The sequence below is a fragment of the Myxine glutinosa genome, chromosome 5, assembly GCF_964187855.1.
Source record: "Myxine glutinosa chromosome 5, kmMyxGlut1.1, whole genome shotgun sequence".
Taxonomy (NCBI): Eukaryota; Metazoa; Chordata; class Myxini; order Myxiniformes; family Myxinidae; genus Myxine; species Myxine glutinosa.
In genome coordinates, this window is record NC_136265.1 from 112126785 (window position 1) to 112150173 (window position 23389).

At 43.2% G+C, this 23389-nt stretch overlaps 1 protein-coding gene across 2 annotated transcripts in view; it reads right to left on the minus strand.

Moving 5' to 3' along the window:
* The window catches only part of LOC137427245 (F-box/LRR-repeat protein 4), a 47345-nt gene extending 25274 nt beyond the window's left edge, over positions 1-22071 (minus strand). For both annotated transcript variants that reach the window (XM_078778535.1, XM_068116590.2), the window contains exons 1-6: positions 21443-22071; positions 17108-17450; positions 16551-16795; positions 10565-10778; positions 10112-10183; positions 9078-9212 (exon numbers count right to left, since the gene is read on the minus strand). In XM_078778535.1, coding sequence (XP_078634661.1) covers positions 9078-9212; positions 10112-10183; positions 10565-10778; positions 16551-16795; positions 17108-17450; positions 21443-21951 — 1518 coding nt within the window. In that variant the 5' untranslated portion in view covers positions 21952-22071. The remainder of the gene's footprint in view (positions 1-9077; positions 9213-10111; positions 10184-10564; positions 10779-16550; positions 16796-17107; positions 17451-21442) is intronic.
* Between the last annotated feature and the right edge of the window lie 1318 nt (positions 22072-23389).

Consider the following 23389-nt stretch of genomic DNA (forward strand, 5'->3'; position numbering starts at 1 on the left):
GATGAAGCCATCTCACATCACCCATTCCAATGATAATGCCATCTCACACCACCTGTTGCAATGATAATGCCATCTCACATCAACCGTTCCACTGTCAATGCCATCACACGCCACCTGTCGCAATGATAATGCCATGTTACATCACCCGTTCCACTGTCGATGCCATCTCACGCCACCTGTTGCAATGATAATGCCATCTCACATCACCCGTTCCACTGACAATAAGGGGAGATGAGAGAAACCCATTCAGGGCCACACGTTGACTACGACCAGAGAGGAAGTCCACCAGCTATGCATGGAGATTTCCATGGATACCATAATAGGAGAGTTTGGTGAGCAGAGCGGGGTGCCAGATGGTATCGAAGGCACGAGATATGTCAAGGGAGACGGCTCTGATTTCCTGTTTGACATGAGGGCATCCATCCATTGTTGAGACATCAGAAGCAGCATGTCCAGAGTAGAATGACCTAGTCTGAATCAAAATTGATGATCAGAGATCAAGCCATTGGAGAAGCGGAAGGATTTGATATCAGAAGCGATGAAGGATTCCATGACCTTGCTGATTATTGGGAGCAGGCTGATTGGTCTGTAGTTGCAAGGATCTGTTTCCGTACCTTTTTGTGTAAAGCGGTAATGCTGGCCGATTTCCAAGCAGATGGCAGATGACCTTGAGCAAAAGATAAGGTGAAGAGAATTGAGAAAACAACAACAACAACAACATGCATTTTGAGGCCATTTTCCCTGCTAGAGCAGGGATTAGCCTTGCGGTCCCCATGACAATCTTCTCCATTTTGCCCTATTTTCTGCATCTCCCCTTGTTAACCCCCTTGCCCGCATTTCTTCTTCCACCACCTTTAGCCAAGTCTTTCTCGGTCTTCTCTGTCCTCTACTTCCTTCTACATTCATTTCCGTCACTCTTCTCAACCAGTCACTTTCATCCTTCCTCAACACATGACCAAACCATCTCAACCTGTTTCTCTTCACAGCATCCATCACAGGTGAAGGAAATAGAGAATTGAGAGAGGGTGTAAAAGAGCGGAAGAGCAGGATTTTAGGACCCGTGGGCTGATGCCGTCTGGTCCAGTTGCAGAATCAGAGTCGAGGTTTGACAAAAACTTCTCCACCTTGTCAGGTGAGAAGGACACAGAATCCAGGAGCAGCTGGGTTCGACTGGGTAAGGTGGGTACAGAGAGTGATGGGTTTGGGACACAAGATTTTGAGGCAAATACAGAGTTGAGGCATTCAGCTTTTTCACATGCAGAGTCAGCTATGTAGCAGTTCGTGGTAAGGGAGGGGATGGAGGGGATGGAGGGGAGGGGATGGAGGGGATGGAGGGGAGGGGATGGAGGGGATGGAGGGGAGGGGATGGAGGGGAGGGGATGGAGGGGAGGGGAGGGAGGGGATGGAGGGGAGGGGAGGGAGGGGATGGAGGGGGGGGGAGGGGATGGAGGGGATGGAGGGGAGGGAGGGGATGGAGGGGATGGAGGGGATGGAGGGGAGGGAGGGGAGGGAGGGGATGGAGGGGGAACAAACACCAGAAACAGATTTTACCAGACCCCACCAGGATTTGGAGGTGGGAGACAGATAAGAGAGTTCAGTCTTGAGAGTAGAGAGATAGTGTTTCCTGGCTCTCCTGAGGGTAGACACACACTTGTTCCAAGCTTTGTGGAAGGAACTGAGATTTCCTTCAGTTGGATTTTCCTTCCATGAGGCGAAGGCAAGTTGTTTCAGGGCAACTGCCTCACCACAAGATTCCGTGTACCATGGACGGGAGGAAGGGTATGACACCTGAAGACGAGATGGGATAAATCTGTGCATGAGAGAGAGCAGTTTGCTTTGGAAGAATTCCCAGGACGAGTTGATGTCAGAGGTTGTGGAGATGGGAGACCAGTCTAGATGATTGATGGCTACTTGAAGACCGTGCCAGTCAGCCTGAGTGAAATGCCAGAATCGTCGCTGAGGGCTCTGTGAGAATGGCCAGAGAGATGTATTTTGGTCCTTTTGGTTATTTTGGGTGTTCGGGGTTTTTTGGAGTCTTCGGGTTTTTGGGGTATTTTGGGTTCATGGGGTCGTTAAGGGTTTTCGAGTCTTTTGGGGTTTTTGGACCTTTGTGGTCTTTTGGGTGTTCATAGTATATTGGGTCTTCAGGGTCTTCAAAGGCATTCAGAGTCTTTTGGGTCTGCAGAGTCTTTGAGGTATTTTGGGTCTTTGTGGTCTTTCTGGTCTTAAGCGTATTGGGGGACTTAAAGGGGTCTTCAAAGGTCTAAAGGGAGCTCAGCAGTCTAAAGGGTCAAAAGGTATATTCCAACAATACATAATCAATAGATGTGCAGAATTAATCGACAGGCTGCAACTGGCGTTTAAAAACAGCACGTAATTAATAGACACATGATCACAGCTTCACGGCTTCCCGGACGGACGGACATACGGCTTCACTGACCGTCTTTTTCGGTTTTACATATACATATACATATTTTATATATATATATATATATATATATACATATTATATATATATACTAGCGGGGTCACCCGTGGGAATCCCACGGGCATGGATGTGTGTGACATTTCGACATATTGAGTTATATGCTGCACATTCATTTTTACAAAATGGTTACTGGCAAGTCATCAGATCCAGAAATGGTGTGATGAACACAATTTATTTATTTCACATAATATGTGACCCCTCACTCCTCTCCACCTGACACTCTCCTGTCTCCACCTGACACTCTCCTCTCTCCACCTAGCACTCCTCTCCTCTCCAAACCCTCACATCCCTCTCCTTTCCAATCCCTCACCTCTCCAATCCCTCACACTCCTCTCCTCTCCAATCCTTCACACGCCTCTCCAATCGCGCCTCACACTCCTCTCCAATCGCGCCTCACACTCCTCTCCAATCGCGCCTCACACTCCTCTCCAATCGTGCCTCACACTCCTCTCCAATCGTGCCTCACACTCCCCTCCAATCACTCCTCTCCAATCGTGCCTCACACTCCTCTCCAATCACGCCTCACACTCCTCTCCAATCGTGCCTCACACTCCTCTCCAATCGCGCCTCACACTCCTCTCCAATCGCGCCTCACTCGCCTCTCCAATCGGCTTTCCCCGTCTCGTTTCTCTCCTTTTTCTCCCGTCTCGTTCTTTTTCTTGCTCTAAATCGGCCCGTCGGAATCGGAAATCGGCCCGTCTCGCCCGTCGGCCCGTCGGAATCGGAAATCGGCCCGTCTTGCTTTTGTGCTTGTGCGTAAATAAATTGTGTTCATGACACCATTTCTGGTGTTGGGCTAGCGGCTAGGGTGCCGGCTTAGGATCCTGGGTTCGAATCTCGGTCGATCGCCGAATTAATGCCAGGGGGGTTGACTCAGCCTGTCATCCTTCCGAGGTCGGCTAATTGAGTACCAGTTCACTGGTAATTCCCTGTTTGTCGTTGAAGGCGGCAAAAAGGGTTGGCGTCAGGAAGGGCATCCGGCCGTAAAACATTGCTTCAAAAAGGGGACAAAAAAACAACAACTACCACGGTCCCCGAAAAGGCCAACCCCCGCTTTGCGGGGAAAAATGGCCTCTAAACGGTGGTTTTTACACCATTTCTGGATCTGATGACTTGCCAGTAACCATTTTGTAAAAATGAATGTGCAGCATCTAACTCAATATGTCGAAATGTCACACACATCCATGCCCGTGGGATTCCCACGGGTGACCCCGCAAGTTTGCATTGACGTTCGTCGATGGACTCGTTCGCCCGTCTCATTCGTTTTCTTGCTGCATCCTGTTCAAGTCTGCGTTCTTCATCGATCGTCTCATTCATTTTGGAAATATAAGTTTCCACGCAGCGCATGAATTGTCACGATCCTCAAGAGGAATTTGTCTCGTAATCATCAAATGATAAATGGCAAGTAAATTATATTGTGGAAATTTAAGGTTTCAAATAAACCTATTTAAAGTGTATTCGCACATAACTAATTTTAAAAAACGAAGAAATATCTCTCGGTAATTTCCTGAAACATATTTTACTTCCGGCTAATAATGTTGAATTAAATAAAAACGAAGAAATATATGTCGGCATCATTGTTGACGTTTTTGTGACGACTGTCATCAAACGAAAAAGTAATATATCTTAACGGAAAAGCAAAAGCGAATTTTTAATATATATCGACACGTTGCCGTCGGTGTCATGTTAGGCGGTGTATGATACACCATGACGCGATTTTAAAAAATATATCTGCATTTTCCCGCGTGTGTGGAATGTTCTCAATTATTGCTGACACCGACTCTAAAACCATCGATAAAAATAAAATCATATGGTGAGTTATATTGGAGATAAAGGCGTGAGAGAGACTCAATGGCCTTGAAGTTACAGGCATTTGAGAATTCATTTCGTTCTATAAACGGCAACTTTCATCGGATTTTCTTCTCGTTTTTTTTCAACCGAGTCTAAAACTATGTTAGCGACTGTGAAAAATGAAATGATATATCGAATTTAAAATAGATATCGACACATTGCCGTCGGTGTCATGTTGGGCGGTGTATGATACATAATGATACATAATGGTGTATGATACATATTTTAAAAAATATATCTCTGCATTTTCCCGCGTGTGTGGAATGTTTGTGGAAAATTAAAGATTTCAAATAAACCTATTTAAAGTGTATGCGCACATAACTAATAAAAAAAACGAAGAAATATCTCTCGGTAATTTCCTGAAACATATTTTACTTCCGGCTAATAATGTTGAATTAAATAAAAACGAAGAAATATATGTCGGCATCATTGTTGACGTTTTTGTGACGACTGTCATCAAACGAAAAAGTAATATATCTTAACGGAAAAGCAAAAGCGAATTTTTAATATATATCGACACGTTGCCGTCGGTGTCATGTTAGGCGGTGTATGATACACCATGACGCGATTTTAAAAAATATATCTGCATTTTCCCGCGTGTGTGGAATGTTCTCAATTATTGCTGACACCGACTCTAAAACCATCGATAAAAATAAAATCATATGGTGAGTTATATTGGAGATAAAGGCGTGAGAGAGACTCAATGGCCTTGAAGTTACAGGCATTTGAGAATTCATTTCGTTCTATAAACGGCAACTTTCATCGGATTTTCTTCTCGTTTTTTTTCAACCGAGTCTAAAACTATGTTAGCGACTGTGAAAAATGAAATGATATATCGAATTTAAAATAGATATCGACACATTGCCGTCGGTGTCATGTTGGGCGGTGTATGATACATAATGATACATAATGGTGTATGATACATATTTTAAAAAATATATCTCTGCATTTTCCCGCGTGTGTGGAATGTTTGTGGAAAATTAAAGATTTCAAATAAACCTATTTAAAGTGTATGCGCACATAACTAATAAAAAAAACGAAGAAATATCTCTCGGTAATTTCCTGAAACATATTTTACTTCCGGCTAATATGTTGAATGAAATAAAAACGAAGAAATATATGTCGGCATCATTGTTGACGTTTTTGTGACGACTATCATCAAACGAAATAGTAATATATCATAACGGAAAAGCAAAAGCGAATTTTTAATATATATCGACACATTGCCGGCGGTGTCATGTTGGGCGGTGTATGATACACCATGACGCGATTTTAAAAAATATATCTCTGCATTTTCCCGCGTGTGTGGATTGTTCTCAATTATTGCTGACACCGAGTCTAAAAGTAAAACCATCGATAAAAATGAAATCATATGGTGAGTTAGATTGGAGATAAAGGCGTGAGAGAGACTCAATGGCCTTGAAGTTACAGGCCTTTGAGAATTCATTTCGTTCTATAAACGGCAACTTTCATCGGATTTTCTTCCCGTTTTTTTTCAACCGAGTCTAAAACTATGTTAGCGACTGTGAAAAATGAAATGATTTATCGAATTTGATTTGAAATAAAACTGGGGGAGAGCAAGACACCACGGGCCTACAAAACAGGACTCAAAGCTATGCGAGTTAATAAAATGGTGGATATTTGTTTATAGCCACTCCCAGAATGGGTGGAGCTATGGGTGGAGCTACTCTGCAAACCGAGTAAGCCACACCCCGGACAGACACCCAACAGATAGACAGACAGACAGAATCATCTACGGCTATTATAATATAGATATATATATATATATATATATATATACATATATATATATATATACATATATATATATATATACATATATATATATATATACATATATATATATATATACATATATATATATATATATATATATATATATATATATATATATATATATATATATATATATAGTTGACAGGATGGCCTAGAGGTACGCACACTTGCCTCTAAGCTGTCTAGCCTTGGTTTGAATCCCAACCCAGGTATAAACTGTCATCCTGGTGTTTCACAGGCAGGTTAATTCACCAATGTGTGTGCAGTGCCTCAGATGGACATTAAACTGGGGGTCCCGTCTGCCAGCATGGGTTGGTGGACGTTAAACTGGGGGTCCCGTCTGCCAGCATGGGTTGGTGGACGTTAAACTGGGGGTCCCGTCTGCCAGCATGGGTTGGTGGACATTAAACTGGGGGTCCCGTCTGCCAGCATGGGTTGGTGGACGTTAAACTGGGGGTCCCGTCTGCCAGCATGGGTTGGTGGACGTTAAACTGGGGGTCCCGTCTGCCAGCATGGGTTGGTGGACGTTAAACTGGGGGTCCCGTCTGCCAGCATGGGTTGGTGGACATTAAACTGGGGGTCCCGTCTGCTAGCATGGGTTGGTGGACGTTAAAGATCCCATGGTGTCCTTCGCAAAGAGTAGGTGAGTATCGCCGGCACCATGAACAATTTACAAATTCCTGCCCTAACTTGGCCAATGTCAGGCCTGGCCACGTTGGGTGTACAGGATGAACGTGCACTGGGTATACAGGACGAACGTGCGCTGGGTATACAGGACGAACGTGCGCTGGGTATACAGGACGAACGTGCGCTGGGTATACAGGACGAACGTGCGCTGGGTATACAGGACGAACGTGCGCTGGATATACAGGACGAACGTGCGCTGGATATACAGGATGAACGTGCGCTGGGTATACAGGAAGAACGTGCGCTGGGTATACAGGACGAACGTGCGCTGGGTATACAGGACGAACGTGCGCTGGGTATACATGACGAACGTGCGCTGGGTATACAGGACGAACGTGCGCTGGGTATACTGGACGAACGTGCGCTGGGTATACTGGACGAACGTGCGCTGGGTATACTGGACGAACGTGCCCTGGGTATACAGGACGAACGTGCGCTGGGTATACAGGACGAACGTGCGCTGCGTATACAGGATGAACGTGTGCTGGGTATACAGGACGAATGATATCCATTACAGGAGATCTATGTGTGGACAAACATACACTCGGGAACATGCATGGCTAACTTGGACGCATATCTTGTTGTCCCCCATCGCACCGCGGAGCGAAAGGGGACTATGGTTTTCCCCTCCGTCCGTGTGTCCGTCCGTCCGTGCGTGCGTGCGTAAGTAAAGGACCGCATTCGAATTTGGTGTGTGGGTGCAACCCACGTCAAAATCCAAGATGGCCGCCGCCATGTATGTCTGATGCCATGTATGTCTGAACCTTGTGAGCAGAATATCTTGAAAAATAAGCGAAGTACCAACTTCTAATCTGGTGTGTGGGTGTACCTAGGCACAAGGAAGAACGCTATTGAAAATTGGGTCACCACGTCAAAATGCAAGATGGCCGCCACCATATATATGTCTGAACCTTGTGAGCGAAATATCTTGAAAAATAAGCGAAGTACCAACTTCTAATCTGGTGTGTGTGTGTATCTAGGCATAAGGAAGAACGCTATTGAAAATTGGGTCACCACGTCAAAATGCAAGATGGCCGCCACCATATATGTGTCTGAACCTTGTGAGCGAAATATCTTGAAAAATAAGCGAAGTACCAACTTCTAATCTGGTGTGTGGGTGTATCTAGGCATAAGGAAGAACCCTATTGAAAATTGGGTCGCCACGTCAAAATCCAAGATGACCGTCGCCATGTATGTCTGAACCTTGTGAGCGGAATATCTTGAAAAATAAGCGAAGTTCCAACTTCTAATTTGGTGTGTGTGTGTATCTAGGCATAAGGAAGAACGCTATTGAAAATTGGGTCGCCACGTCAAAATCCAAGATGACCGTCGCCATGTATGTCTGAACCTTGTGAGCGGAATATCTTGAAAAATAAACGATCTACTAACTTCTAATCTGGTGTGTGGGTGTATCTAGGCATGAGGAAGAACCCTATTGAAAATTGGGTCGCCACGTCAAAATCCAAGATGACCGTCGCCATGTATGTCTGAACCTTGTGAGCGGAATATCTTGAAAAATAAGCAAAGTTCCAACTTCTAATTTGGTGTGTGTGTGTATCTAGGCATAAGGAAGAACGCTATTGAAAATTGGGTCGCCACGTCAAAATCCAAGATGGCCGCCTCCATGTATGTCTGAACCTTGTGAGCGAAATATCATGTCATAGCATGTTTTCTGCGTCTTCCACTTTGTCAACTCATCACTTCCCCGACGGGGGACGTAGGCGTAACGCTTGTTCAATGTGCAATATCAATTTATGGTGAAATTGGACAACATGTTATGGTTATGGTTACACGAGGCAACTTTGTCGAAGTACACCTATGGTCATTCAGAAACTAGTCGAGCCTGTAGGCCTTGCAGCGCACCTCAACTAGCAGGCTCAAAATGAGACTATGGCCGTCTGTCTTAGCACACTACTCAAGCTGTCGCAGCGTTACGTCACAGTGGTACGTCACAAGGCCCAATGAAAATGCTGTGAATATTGTCGAACACAATTAGCAATTGCTGCACATTCTGCACATCACGAGGTTTAGCCCGACAACTTTGTTCCAATTTCAATGGAGAAAAGAAAAACTACAAAAGCTTTTAACTGCAAAGTCACCTTGTTGTACAAATTACATTCCACGTGAGAATTAACGATCTACATCATTTTGTGTTAAACTTTCATTTTCTTTGTCCCAAATACACCACTTTCACCTCAATCAATAACAGAAACCTTCAAAAGCATCGTGTCCATGTTTCTGTCAGGCCATTTACCTCAATATTCTTACACCGGGATGCCAGGTGTGCCAATCCAATCTCCGTCAGCTCACTGGATCTCCACATATCGAGCGAGCGAAGCTGTTGGCAGTTTGAGGCCAGAACGACTAAGACCACGTCAGGTTCTTTCACCTAAGGTCGGAAGGTAAGGCTGATGAGGAATATGTGCAACAAAGATGTCCTCAGCGGCACTTTCTGACAAACACACAGTACTCGTCTCCTCTCTCGTTACAGGTACGAGCTTTGATGAAAATTCCATTCCTTCATTATCCACACGCTTTTTGAAAAACAAAAACCGCCACATAATTGTCATCTGCTCCATCCGTCCGCCACGGTATCTCCTCCAAAACGGTTGGGCACAAATTCACCAAGCTTGGTACTTGTGATCACCACACGGCACGAAGGTGCAAGATCAGTGCCACGTTTGGCCACACCGCCCGGGGCAGAGTAAAAAGGTCAAACACCAAAAATGCATCTTGGTGCACTTTTTAAAACATTTGAAATTAAACTTTGGATATGCAAATCAACATTTGGGGTACGGAGGAAATATGCAAACATTTTTTGGATTTCTGCCCCCCTCTCCCCCCACCCCCTCCCCCTGTTTATGTTCCAGGACTTTGGGCCAGAGGTCACAACGGGAAAAAAAAAATCTAACTCAAAACTTGGTATTGCGTCATTCCTGGTGGAACCTATGCTCTTGGTGGTAAGTGTCAGGATTTGCGATGGGACGCCATTGACATCCTCTGGTTTCCTTTATTTTTGCAGCGATTAGGGTTAAAAAGTGACGTCGTACGACATGAATTGCAATGAAGGATTAGATGCAGCGCCCGTAGCTCATCGTGACTGATCATCACACACATTTTCGTGTATCAACGATGACCGTTTATATTTATGTGCCAAGGCATCAAAATACCAAACAAATCAGAGGAACTCGTCCCAAGGTGGAAGAAAATCAGTTTGTCTTCACAATTATAGAGGTCTATCAATTGTCTGGAAAACACCTCTGTGGTGGCACAAAGTGGTGCACATACCTCCAAACAGCCTCCGAGGTTGAGATGCCTCAACTGCGTGCACTTGGAAATGATGGACAGGAGGCTCTCGGTCTGAAGCAACATGGGAGTGCGATGTCATCCTTTAACACTGGTAAAATAATCCCCTTCCCATCCATGGAGCACGAAAGAGAAAAGATTCACTTCAGTAGATTGTTCCCGAATTCAACGCTAGAAATCTCCTTTGCAATCGTATGTGGATTCAAAGGTCACAGGCAGTAGACCACATAGATTAACCAAGGGAACTTCCAATACCACGCGGATCATGCCTCGTTCAATGGGATTTGCAAGAAAAGTAAAGGGGGAATATACGATAAAGGGAAGGAGTACGAAATTCCTGCTTAAAATGTTCCTTGCATTTCAATAGCTTTATAAAAGACAAAGCTGCAAGAGAGTAAAAGGAACACGACAAACGACCGAATGGAAACGGCTTACATTGATCCGCGTTCGGTAGAGAACGAGGCGCCGGAGCCTCTGCAACGACGATAGCCGCTTGAATTCTCCGGGTGGTATTTGGTCACATGAAGACAGGTCCAAGTCCTGAAGGTTTGGGCAGAGCATGGTTACAGTTTCCAAGGATTCGTTTGTGATCCAATGGCAGTTTGCCAGCTCCAACTGCAGTAGGTGCTCAGACCACCCACCCAGGAAACTGAAAAGGTATGTAGGAAGACATTGGAATAGCGTTTTAAACAAAGCTTTGAGAGACGAGACAAACTTAGAAACCAACTTACATCGACCCACATTTGGTTCACGGCATTGTGGCCTCTGCAAGGATGAAAGCTGCCCCAAACTCTCTGTAGTCAGGGCCCTTATGGATATTTTGGGGCCGTTTGGTTCAAATTCTTCCAAAAGCACCAAATTTGGCCCAGATGTTGCCCATGCCATACTCTTTCGATTTTTGACGGGCGCAAAGACGGGCGCCCCCCCCCCCCGGGGCCCCCATATTGGCGAAATACTAAATGGCCGCCACCCGGATTAGAGGAAAATCAGTTAAATAACCAAAAAGGTTGGGATCATGTACGATACCACTTTTCAGGGGTTTTCGAGGTCGAGGAATCCAATTATGATGTTATTTTGATGATTCGAGGTCAAGGTCATCTTAAAGGTCATTTTTGAGTCAAACACGTCGGTTTTTGAGTTTTTTTGTCAAGATTTACGCGAGGTTCACAATTTTATGTTTCTGGGTTGGTTAATCGAACTCTGACCTTATTTTTGACAATTAGAGGAAATATTTACATGTCTATTTCCTAATTTTCAGGCATATGCAGTTCATCAGTCTAATTACAAAGGTACGGATTTTGATGTTTTATGAACTGTATGCCATATCCTTGTGTTTAATTTTTGTGCGATCATGATCCGGGTTCATGTATACATGATTGTATACATGTCATAAATATGACGTCATAGGTCATGTGACCTGGCGGCCATATTGGATTTTATGAAAACCTTAAAAATGGATCCCTGCCTTCATTTTTCGATCGATTCATTTTGAACTTTGACCACTTATAGTACGCCATGTGATTGGATGCATATCCTAATTATGACGTCATAGGTCAGGTGACATGTCGGGATGGACCGGTATGGTCCCCGGATCATACCGCCCTTGGCGCCCGTCAAAAATCGAAAGAGTATGGCATGGGCAACATCTGCGCCAAATTTGATGCTTTTGGAAGAATTTGAACCAAAATATCCCTAAGGGCCCTGACTACTGGGAGATAAAGACCTCTTTTGAAGACCCAACGTCAGTGAAAATCTTTGGTCGATATGCTACACCCTCTATGTTGTGGAAATAAGTTGATGAAAGGACATTTTTAAAAGAAGAAACAAAATCACATTCCAACAAATGAGAATTATTAGATAATCGAAAGGAAAAACTTATCACTAATTAGCTGTGGATGCAACTCGGAATGTTAAAACCAACAAACAACACTTCCTCATTTTCCTCCCAATGTCAATCATCCCGTCAACTGGATGATTGTCTGATTTCAGAGACTAGCCCCACCCACAAACGTCCCCACCCACAAAGGTGTTTGCTCATGCAAAATTAATGTCTACCTGGTCTATAAATTACATACACTGTCTCAGCATCATGTGTAACAAACTATGCACTCGGCCAGGTCCCTGTTACATGGCAATCCAACCTACTCGAAATACACAGACCATACTACACTTACCGTAGTCTAGTTATGGACTCCGCCCCCTATCCCCCCCCCCCCTCCCTCTTTCCCCTTCCCCCTTCCACATAACATCCCCCCTCTCTGGAACCGTAGGCTGCCGCCAAGGTTCTCCGTCGTTAACTCAAGATGCCAGGCTTAGCTCTTACTGTTACACACCTAATTAGCTTACCCAGTAAATTAGAGGGCTAATGGAGGTGAACCACAGCTAACCTTACCTATTCTTCTCATCGCTCTACCCCTTGGTTTCGATAAAATGCACACCAATCACGATTAATTATGTACAAAAAAAGTTATTCATCAATTTCCAATCCTCAAACTTCTAGTGTTCTTCACGTGTTCCTATGGCAGGGACAGAAGATGGCAAAAAGCACACAAACAACAGGCCTACCTTATCCATTCTTTCACTCAACCAATTCACACCCCCATCTAATTGATCACGTCCACTAGTGGATGTCAACTGCTCCAGCTGTCTGCGGAGCCCAAATACCCAATTTCAGCACCTTCCATAGCACATATCAAGTCACACAGGACCAAGTGAAACATTCCCTTATATACAACAACAACAACAACAACCATTACCAAAACCACCAGTATTCGCTGTGAGGCCATGGCATCTCTATTACCTGCAGGTATGGCCTCAACTCGACAGAGGAAAGGTCCTACACTGTGGCGGTGTAGCAGTGTACATGCCTGCAACACAACAAAGTCCCACCTTGAGGGACATCCTTAACTCCCTACCCTCGCCCCTCCCTCCCACCCCCAAGCAGCACAACGACTCCCTTTGGTGCACAACCCTGCTGGAGTGGGTCACTCATTGGCCTTCCAATTTGTCCACACGTAGCCTTCCATTGTTCCTCCGCCCCGTAGCTGACCCTTTCCCGGTGGGTTTCCCATACCCAGTCACTTGCTGGGCCACCAGGGGCAGGTCATGGTAGAGCTCCACATTCCTCGCTCTCCCTGAGAGCCTGGTCCACTCACGGCCACGCACCCATTCCCCACCCACAAACCTTACACACAATGATCCCTCCCCCCAGCTGCCATTCATTTTCCCTACACCTGCAGTACACACGAAAAGTGATGTTCCTACCTGCCATGGTCTGCATACAAGCAACTAATCACAATAACCAAAACAAAACAATCCTTTATTCACACAAAACCACATTTTTAACTCTTTCCACCCGGTCCACGTGCTTGGCTCTCATGGCAACTCTTTCCCGTTACCCATACAAATTCCCGAATTCACCTGCATAACCCAAAAAACAAAGCATGGTGCCAGCTCTTATGGCCTGTATGCACAGGTTACTGTATTTGGAGATGGACATTGGTAAACGCATCAAAATGAAGGATTAAAATGACATGATACAAATTTGATGTTACACGAATATGTGAAAAACCACGAATTATACAATTGATGCAATGAGCTGATTTTCACTGCGTAGTGGGAAGTATTATTTTGCAAATTGCTTGATGGAAAGTGCCGGAAGATTCTCGCTGTGTCTAAAATGGAAGGTTCAGTACCGCTTACAATCCCATGTGCCAGAACTGGGGTTCTTAACCTGGGGTATCCATACCCCTTGGGGGTATGGGGACCAAAATCTGGGGGGGGTATGGGAATCGTAATAAATCATAATAATAAATTCAATGAAATATCAACTTTAAATATATAATAAATGGTAATAGTCGTGCAGACAGTCAACTTTATTCATGGACGGGCATTAAATCATCGGCTATTTCAAAAATTCTGTGATGAGATTGGGGCGGAACATTGTGTGTTTACTGTACCACACAGAGGTACGTTGGCTATCTCGTGGTCGTGTTTTCGCACGTGTAGTGGAACTTCGGGAAGAAATTCTTGAATTCCTCAGACATCAACAATCCCCTCTCGCGAACAGTTTTGAAGATGAGCATTTTATTGTTAGCCTGGGATATTTGGCCGATATTTTCGGTCACCTCAATGACTTGAACATGTCGATGCAGGGAAGGGATGTGGACATTATTCAAGCCGGGGGAAAGTTAGTGGCATTCACGAAGAAATTACCTATTTGAAGTCGCCGTGTTGAAAGCGGAAACATGGCGAACTTTCCAATTCTTGGCGATATCCTTCCTAATGGAGAAGATGAAAAGGCATTGCCTGGGGAAATACTTCAAGAAGTCAAGGACCATTTGAAAGTCTTAAGTACCAATTTTGAGGGTTACTTCTCAGATATTGATGATCTTAGCACGGAATCCGTTTGGATCCAGAACCCTTTCTCGTTTGATATTTCTACGATGAGTGACAACGATTTAGTGAAGGATGATTTGATCGAGTTCCAAGAAGATCAAAGAAAGACAGCCGATTTCAGAAAGGCTGGGCTGGATTTTAAGCAGTTTTGGTGTGAGCAGATAGCAGCTTACCCTAGCTTGGCGAAGAGGGCAATGAATGTGTTGGTTCCCTTCACAACTACGTATCTCTGTGAAACAGGTTTCTCTGCATTATTGAACCTGAAATAAAAGTGGAGAAATCGACTTGATGTGTCCGATGACATGCGAGTGGCGTTGTCACGAACTGTGCCCCGATTCCATATTCTGATTGCACGAAAACAGCAGCACCAATCTCACTAGATTAGTAAAACGGCTTGCATAAAACTTGCATGTTTTAGTTTAGTTTAGTTTGTTTTCTTTCTTTCTTAACAAGCAAATAAATAAATAAATAAATAGGGATTAAATCCTAATGATTTTCTTTCCTGTTCTGTTCCTAATTATCCATATGTAAAACTAAGCTATTGAGATATTTTGAAGTCACACTGGAACCTAATGGGACTGGTAATCAGGCGCGGATCCCCAAACTTGGCCAAATTTTCATCCAGAAAAATAGGCAATTAAAGTAAAAACACCCCTCAGAATGCACCACAGAGCACCGAGAAATCCAAAAAATTATAGGGTGACATGCCCCCAGTCCCCCCCTAGCTATGCGCACCTTCGGTGCGCCTTGGGCAGTCAACAGTCTGGCGAAGGGGCTATGGGGACATCGTGGGCAATCCGTTGGGGGTCTTGACAGGGAAAAAGGTTAAGAACCCCTGTGCTAGAAGGTCCATGATCGTTCTGTGGTGCTACGTAAGCTCGAGAGAGGTGGTATCAGAGTAAGGAATGTGAACCGACCATCTCCATGCTTGAATGAACTCATGAAGTTGGACAATGGACAAGGGAACCAAGTTTCATTATTCAGAGTTGTTTGTGGATCTGTGGAGCCTATTATGGTCATGTTGAAAAGGTAACATGACGGGTGTGTGCCAGGAAGAAGTCCTTTGAGCTGTACAATCGTCCTGCAAGGAGCAGCGTTACGAGACACCCTCAATTTGGATAATCGAGGACGACGTGAACGGATCGACACAACAGATCAACACGGCAAGGACATCGGGCGAGTACAACACAACGCGACTTGACATTGGACAGTACCTGTAGGGTGAGGTGACCATGCGTGAGTTGGGTCTGCAGGCCAATGACACTGTACGGAGACACCTCAACGCGAAAATCGGAGTCATACATTGTACAGCCTCGATTAGTATTGGAACAGTGCAATCAAATTTGTTATTATTGCTATATACTCAAGAAATTTGGATTTTACCTTTTGCCCCCTTTGGACTGCTGAGACCTCTTAGACCCTAAACACCCTTTATAACCCGAAGACTATACAACCCTGAATATCGCTAAGACCCATAAGACCATAAAACCCCTTTAAAAAACCCATTACCGTTGGGACCCTTTCGTGACTTTAGATCCCTTCACCATTTAGACCTTTTATAGCCTTCAATTACAACTGCCGTGTGACATGACGACGTCAGAAGAGCCACCTGTCAAGGACTGGTGATGACATGGTGTAGGATATGAAGGGACAGAAGAGCCATACAAAAATTAATAAAATAAAACAGCAGCAAATATAAATCAAATCATAAAGTAATTAAATAAATAATGATAAAAACTAATAAAATTCAAACCCTGTAACAAAATGGTGCCCAACACCCGGAATTCTGTGACTTCATCATTGGAAACACTGAAAAACTACTTTTGATTGGGAAAACCAGGATAAAGAGTTATAAGTAAAATTTAGATCCTGTAAAAACAATTAATTATGTCGACTAAGAATGCAATTATGACCTACTAAGAGTCATGATCAGAATGAAACAGCAATGAATGAAACAGCAAAGAATGAAACAGAAAAGAATGAAACAGGCCATCAATTACCAAGTTTGCATTCAATTACTCACTTATCAAGGACCGTAGGACTGAAGCTTCCTTTGTTTCCGGTCCACGAGAGACCGAGGGAGCGCGTGTGGGTTAGACGAGGCTTCAAAGCGAGCAGGTCCTCCTCGCACAGTGATGGCCAGAAAGGTTTGAGGTCCAGGTGTTTGTACATGAAAGGGTCGTAGCAGTAGTCGCGCAGGGTTCTGCTGCATTGGGCGAGGCGGCACAGCTCGGGGAGCGTCAGGAACGATAAAATAATTTCGATAAGCTGTAGAAATAAAGGCAGCAAAACAAATCAATTTAGTGATCAGTGCATCAACCTGACTATCTACCACTGTCCACATAGCCAAAGATGTATATCACATGATGAAACCGGAAGTAACTCTTAAAAACAACAAGGTAACCCCTAGTTAAGCCACCTTTGACTTCCAAACACAAACACACCTGGGTAGCTATTTCAATGTGTACACTATCGTCTGTAACCATTATGAAGTAAAACAATGTGATCATGTGACCTGAAAAACCAAGCACAAAATAAGAAGAACAACAAAAGTTGGCGAGTACGTTTTCACAGACTTACCTCGTAAGGTAAAAGGTCAAAATATCCATTTTTTGTGAAGTTATAAAGCTTCCCTTCCTCTTCGTTTCTCCTGCTTCTTTCAAACCCATTTTGTTTCTTCTGAAGTCTTTCTGAATCATCTAGCTCTTCCCTACTCTTCCTCCTCTTTGGTTGGCGAATGTCCACCGGGACACCGTGCAGAATGACAGCATCCAGTTCCATGTAGTAAACGCTCATGGAGCAATTGAACTCCAGACGCAGGAGGTTGGTTGCAAACCCCGGTGGGTGGATCGAAGGGCAAAGCTTACGAGGGTCGTTCGGTGGAAGGTCCGTCTCCACAGGGCCGGACCACAGCGTCCGCCATCTGAATCGTACATCACCAAAGTAAACCTTTTGAGGAGAGTCGGTTTGCTTTCACTATGTAGTAGACATTGTGTATTTGGGTGTGGCTAATGTCGTGCAAAATCTCCAATTTGATGCAAACGGATGTGTAAAAAAAGGCATCATATCCATGACACTGGTCAACAACATTTTTAAAGTTTTATGGTTCTAGTATATTTTGAGGTGATTCTAACCAACATGAACCTGTAGATTTCGATAATGATATCCAATTTTCCAGTTTTTGAGAACCAGTAAACCTTCGGAATACCACTTCATTTGAAATTCACAAACCTCTCGACCCTGAAAAGGTATTCTTACCACCACTTAATTTGAAACTTGGTTTGATGAAGAACTTTGTGAAGGCCATGGATCAAGAGGGTGCTGGCTTCCACTACTTGCGAATGAAGTTCCAAGGCATTGTATCTGAGGCCAAAGTAAAGACAATGGTCCTCAAATTCGTCTTGTACTCACTAATCAGGACTTTGTAACGAGACTATCTGAGCTGGGAAGCATTGCTTGGGATAGCTTTGTGGCTCTTGCTAACAATTACCTTGGAAATTTTCGAGCACCAAATTATGAAGAGCTTGTGGACAAGATGTTGAAGAGTTACCAGGCGCTCGGTGCTCCAATGTCACTCAATATACATTTCTTCCATTCTCATCTGGACTTCTTTCCACAAAATCTTGGCGATGTCAGTGATGAACACGGAGAAAGGTTTCACCAGGAAATTGCCATCATGGAGACTCGATATCAAGGCCGATTCAGTCCAAACATGATGGGCGACTACTGTTGGACTTTACAGCGTGAAAGTTATTGCTCCTACAAACGCAAAAGTAAAGTTCAGAAGCACTTTTAATGTGATGTAAATAAAAACTTTAAGTTCATATTATTTTTTGATATTTTATAAAATTCATATTATTTTTGGAGATTCACATTTTTTTATGTGATGTAAATAAAAACTTTAAGTTCATATTATTTTTTGTGATATTTTATAAAGTTCATATTATTTTTGGAGATTCACATTTTTTTACGTGATGTAAATAAAAACTTTAAGTTCATATTATTTTTTGTGATATTTGATAAAGTTCATATTATTTTTGGAGATTCACATTTTTTTACGTGATGTAAATAAAAACTTTAAGTTCATGTTATTTTTTGTGATATTTTATAAAGTTCATATTATTTTTGGAGATTCACATTTTTTTATGTGAATCGTTTTGTGTGAAACTCGTTTTTTTTTTTTGTTTTTTTTTCACATTTTTTTATGTGATGTAAATAAAAACTTAAAGTTCATATTATTTTTTTTGTGATATTTTATAAAGTTCATATTATTTTTGGAAATTTACATTTTTTTTATGTGATGTAAATAAAAACTTAAAGTTCATATTATTTTTTGTGATATTTTATAAAGTTCATATTATTTTTTTGGAGATTCACATTTTTTTTTACGTGATTCACATTTTACGTAAATAAAAACTTTAAGTTCATGTTATTTTTTGTGACAATAAATAGACTTATTGAGACTTAATCAAGAAATTCGCATGCTCTAAAGATTTTTTTTCCACACTTGTGATGTACTATGTCAAGGTTATGTGATAGCGAAATTTTAAGGTCAGATTCGGATTTGTGGGCACCAAATTAGTTAGAAACAGTTGAAAATAAGTCAGAACCAATTTGGCTGTTGACCAGTGTTATCAAATAAATTAACAAATAAACAAGAAGCCATCATGCAGAGCACGATACTTGCAAAATCTACCCCCCCCCACCCCCATAAAAAAAGTATGCCATTTCATCCAGAATAAAATTGATGATCTCGATCAAAGCTTGGGTTAATAGGATGAAAACTGACAATTTTTCAAATGAAAATTGATGATTTTAGAAGTTTCACCTTGAGTTGACCTTTGACCTTTTGACCTCAAAAAGTTGCTTTCCCTATTTAGTGACTCGTATGCAAATTATGTTCTATTTTTCAGTCAATCGGATGAAAATTGACGTTTTTTAAAGATGAAAGTTGATGATTTTGGAACTGACCTTGAGTTGACCTTTGACCTTTTGACCTCAAAAAGAGCTAGGTTCCCAATTTAATGATGCAATGTGCAAATGCTGTTCAATTTTCAATGGGATGAAAATGGCGATTTTAGAAATTTGACCTCCAGATGACCTTCGACCTCAACATCAATAGGCTTCTCAGTTGTTACGACCTCTACAACTTGATGACGTTTTGTGACGATCGGTTAAGAATTGTGACCTGTAGGTCTGTGAGAAACAAACAAACAGATGAAAAATCACTCAAAGAGCAACACTTGGCAAAGCAGAACAAAGCAGAATGGCACTCGGTAGAGCATCCTTTTGACCTCACGAATAATTTGTGGTACATTTCAGTTCGCTGATATGTAAATCATCTTCAAATTTCAAGTCAATCGGATGAAAATTGAGGATTTTAGAAATATGAAATCGTTGTTGACCTTTGGCCTATGTTGGCCCTTTGGCGGTAGTTGTAATTGTTTGTTAGTTAGTTCGTCGGTAGCTGTAAGTTGGTGGTCGTTAGTCGGTAATTGTGAGTCGATGGTTGATAGGTAGTTGTTAGTCGGTAGTCGTAGTTGTAGTTGTTTGTTAGTTAGTTCTTTGGTGGTTGTTAGTTGCTAGTAGGTAGCTGCTAGTCGGTGGTTGTTAGTCAGTAGTTGCTCGTCGGTAGTTGTTCGTCGGTAGTTGTTAGTAGGTAGTTGTTAGTCGGTAGTTGCTAGTCGGCAGTTGTTAATCTGTAGTCGGTAGTTGTTAGTCGTCGTAGTTGTAATTGTTTGTTAGTTCGTCGGTATCTGCAAGTTGTTAGTTGCTAGTAGGTAGTTGCTAGTCGGTGGTTGTTAGTCGGTAGTTGCTCGTCGATAGTTGTTAGTCTGTAGTCGGTAGTTGTTAGTCGGTAGTTGTTAGTCGGTAGTTGTTAATCTGTAGTTGTTAATCTGTAGTTGGTAGTTGTTTGTCGTAGTCATAGTTCTAGTTGTTTGTTAGTTAGTCAGTAGTTGTTAGTCGGTAGTTGCTAGTCAGTAGTTGTTAGTCGGTGGTCGCTAGTCAGTGGTTGTTAGTAGGTAGTTGTTAGTCTGTAGTCAGTAGTTGCTAGTCGGTGGTTGTTATGTTAGTCGGTAGTTGTTAGTAGGTAGTTGTTAATCTTTAGTCGTAGTTTGTTAGTTCATTGTTAGTTGGTAGTTAGTTCTGGCTGGTAGTTAGTTAGCTGGTTGTTAGACGGTAGTTGTTAATAGGTAGTTGCTAGTCGGTAGTAGTTAGTCGGTAGTTGCTATTCGGTAGTTGCCAGTCGGCAGTTGTTAGTAGGTAGTTGTTAATCTGTAGTCGGTAGTTGTTAGTCGTAGTTTGTTAGTTAGTTGCTAGTCGGTGGTTGTTAGACGGTAGTTGTTAATAGGTAGTCGGTAGTAGTTAGTCGATAGTTGTTAGTCGGTAGTTGCTAGTCGGCAATCGTTAGTAGGTAGTTAATCGGTAGTTGTTTGTTAGTTAGTTCGTCGGTATCTGTAAGTTGTTAGTTGCTAGTCGGTGGTTGTTAGTCGGCAGTTGCTAGTCGGTAGTTGGTAGTTGGTAGTTGTTAGTAGGTAGTTGCTAGTCGGCAGTTGCTAGTCGGTGGTTGTTAGACGGTAGTTGTTAATAGGTAGTCGGTAGTAGTTAGTCGATAGTTGTTAGTCGGTAGTTGCTAGTCGGCAGTCGTTAGTAGGTAGTTAATCGGTAGTTGTTTGTTAGTTAGTTCGTCGGTATCTGTAAGTTGTTAGTTGCTAGTCGGTGGTTGTTAGTCGGCAGTTGCTAGTCGGTAGTTGGTAGTTGTTAGTAGGTAGTTGTTAGTCGGCAGTTGTTAGGTAGTTGTTAATCTGTAGTTGTTAGTCGTAGTCGTAGTCATAGTTCTAGTTGTTTGTTAGTTCGTCGGTAGCTGTAAGTTGGTAGTTGTTCGTTAGTTGTTCGTCGGTAGTCGATAGTTACCTGTCCATGTGCACGCCAGACTGTTCACCTTCATCCCAGGACCTGGCCAGAATGCGAACCACATATCCAGGGTGGTCGGTCTCCAAGACCGAGACCCCGGTAGGGAAGACCGGCTCGTCAAAAAGCAACTCCACGAAGTCTCGGCTTTGAAACCAGTCGGGATTCTTGGGACAACGTTCAGGTGTCCAGCGGGCCAGGTGGTCCCACCAGGTGCCGTAGGTTCGCAGCAGGGCCGCGTGCGTGAAGTCCCCGGCGAGAGGATAGATGTTCGGTGGACCCGCCAGGTTGTGCATCGTGTACGAGATCGAGTCGTCCCCTCCGTACTGGGAGCTCAGGTCTAGTACCTGGACCGCGTATTGGGACAGCTCAGGTAGAGACCGCCGCGCGATCAACACGTCGGCCTCTTCTTCCTGCGGTCCAGGTGCATGGCCGGGCCGTTCCTTTAAAATCCCTTCGTTTCTCCTGGTCCTGTTGAACAGGAAGTGCAGAGCGCACAACACACTCAACATGCGAGTGTGTTCTGTACGGTAATTACAATCAAATCCACACTCACGATCCACCACGGATCCGCATCCAAAAGGACATCCGATGCATCACGTGGTCATTTGCTTCTCGCATCTGTTGTTGTTGTTGTTTTCACGAACTCAGTTTATATCATCACTTTTTCCCCAATTGTATCACTCAAAAACCCACTCTAACCGAATCACCCAGTCCATTTTACTCATTAAATGCTACTCGAGATATACGAAACTCTATATATGCCACTTTATTGTATCCGTCGAAGAGGCGTTTGACTATACAGTATATCTATTAATTACGTATTGCTTGAACGTCGGATGCATCCTGTCTCTTAATTACGTACGTCTCTTAATTACCCTCGCCAGAGGAAGAGGGCATTGCATTTGAGTCCGTTTGTGTTTGCTTCTTGGCAAATTTTTTTTTTTTTCAAGTATATTGATCACTCCGGTTTGTGTGTGTGTTTGTGTGTTTGTTTGTCTGTCCGCTCACTTATACTTGCCTGCAGGTTACAGTTTTTAACCAATCTTCACGAAACTTCACCAAATGGTAGAGTTCGTGGTCTGATAAATTCCTATATATTTTTGAAGTCAAAAGGTCAACATAGGCCAAAGGTCAACCACTTTTTTTCAAATTTCTAAAATCCTCAATTTTCATCCGATTGACTTGAAATCTGAATAGGATTTGCATAACAGCTTACTGAAACCAACCACCAACTATTTTTGATGTCAACATAGGCCAAAAGGTCAACATAGGCCAAAGGTCAACCAGTTTTTTCGAATTTCTAAAATCCTCAATTTTTATCCGATTGACTTGAAATTTGAATATGATTTTCATATCGTCTAACTTATAGGTTCTCAAAGTGGTCCCTACCGCCCCCCAGTGGGCGCTGGGAACATTCAGGGGGGCGCTCGAGAGTCCACTGGCGGTAAGGGGGCGATGGCAATGACTTGGGGGGCACTGGCGATTTAGAGGAGCAGCGGCGATTGGAGCGCTCATTGGGATTCCTGCAGTCTGAACAGGTTACCCGGCGCCATTCGGCAAATTGGCCATCCAATCAACGACCACCTTCTTTCCCCCTTCGCATGGTTTTTATGATCACATATTCGCTGATGTCGTGTAGGTTTTTCATGTAGGATTTTTTCGTGTCGTGTAGGATTTTCTTGTCCATACATGCTCACGCAACAAACATGATAGTGTATGACACCAGCGAAATACTATTGGCCGCTAATGCGGCCAATAGTACAACACTAATTTTTGTCACGTGGTGCCATTTCAACCAATCGGCTTGCAAGAATCTTTTTATGCGGGATAAAATACACTCTATTCATGCTGGACTATTCAATGTGGCTGGTTCAACTTTACAGCCTGGCCTGGCCAGCACAGACATTGGGCAAGGTATGAACAGTCAGTGTTAGCGCTGATGTTAGT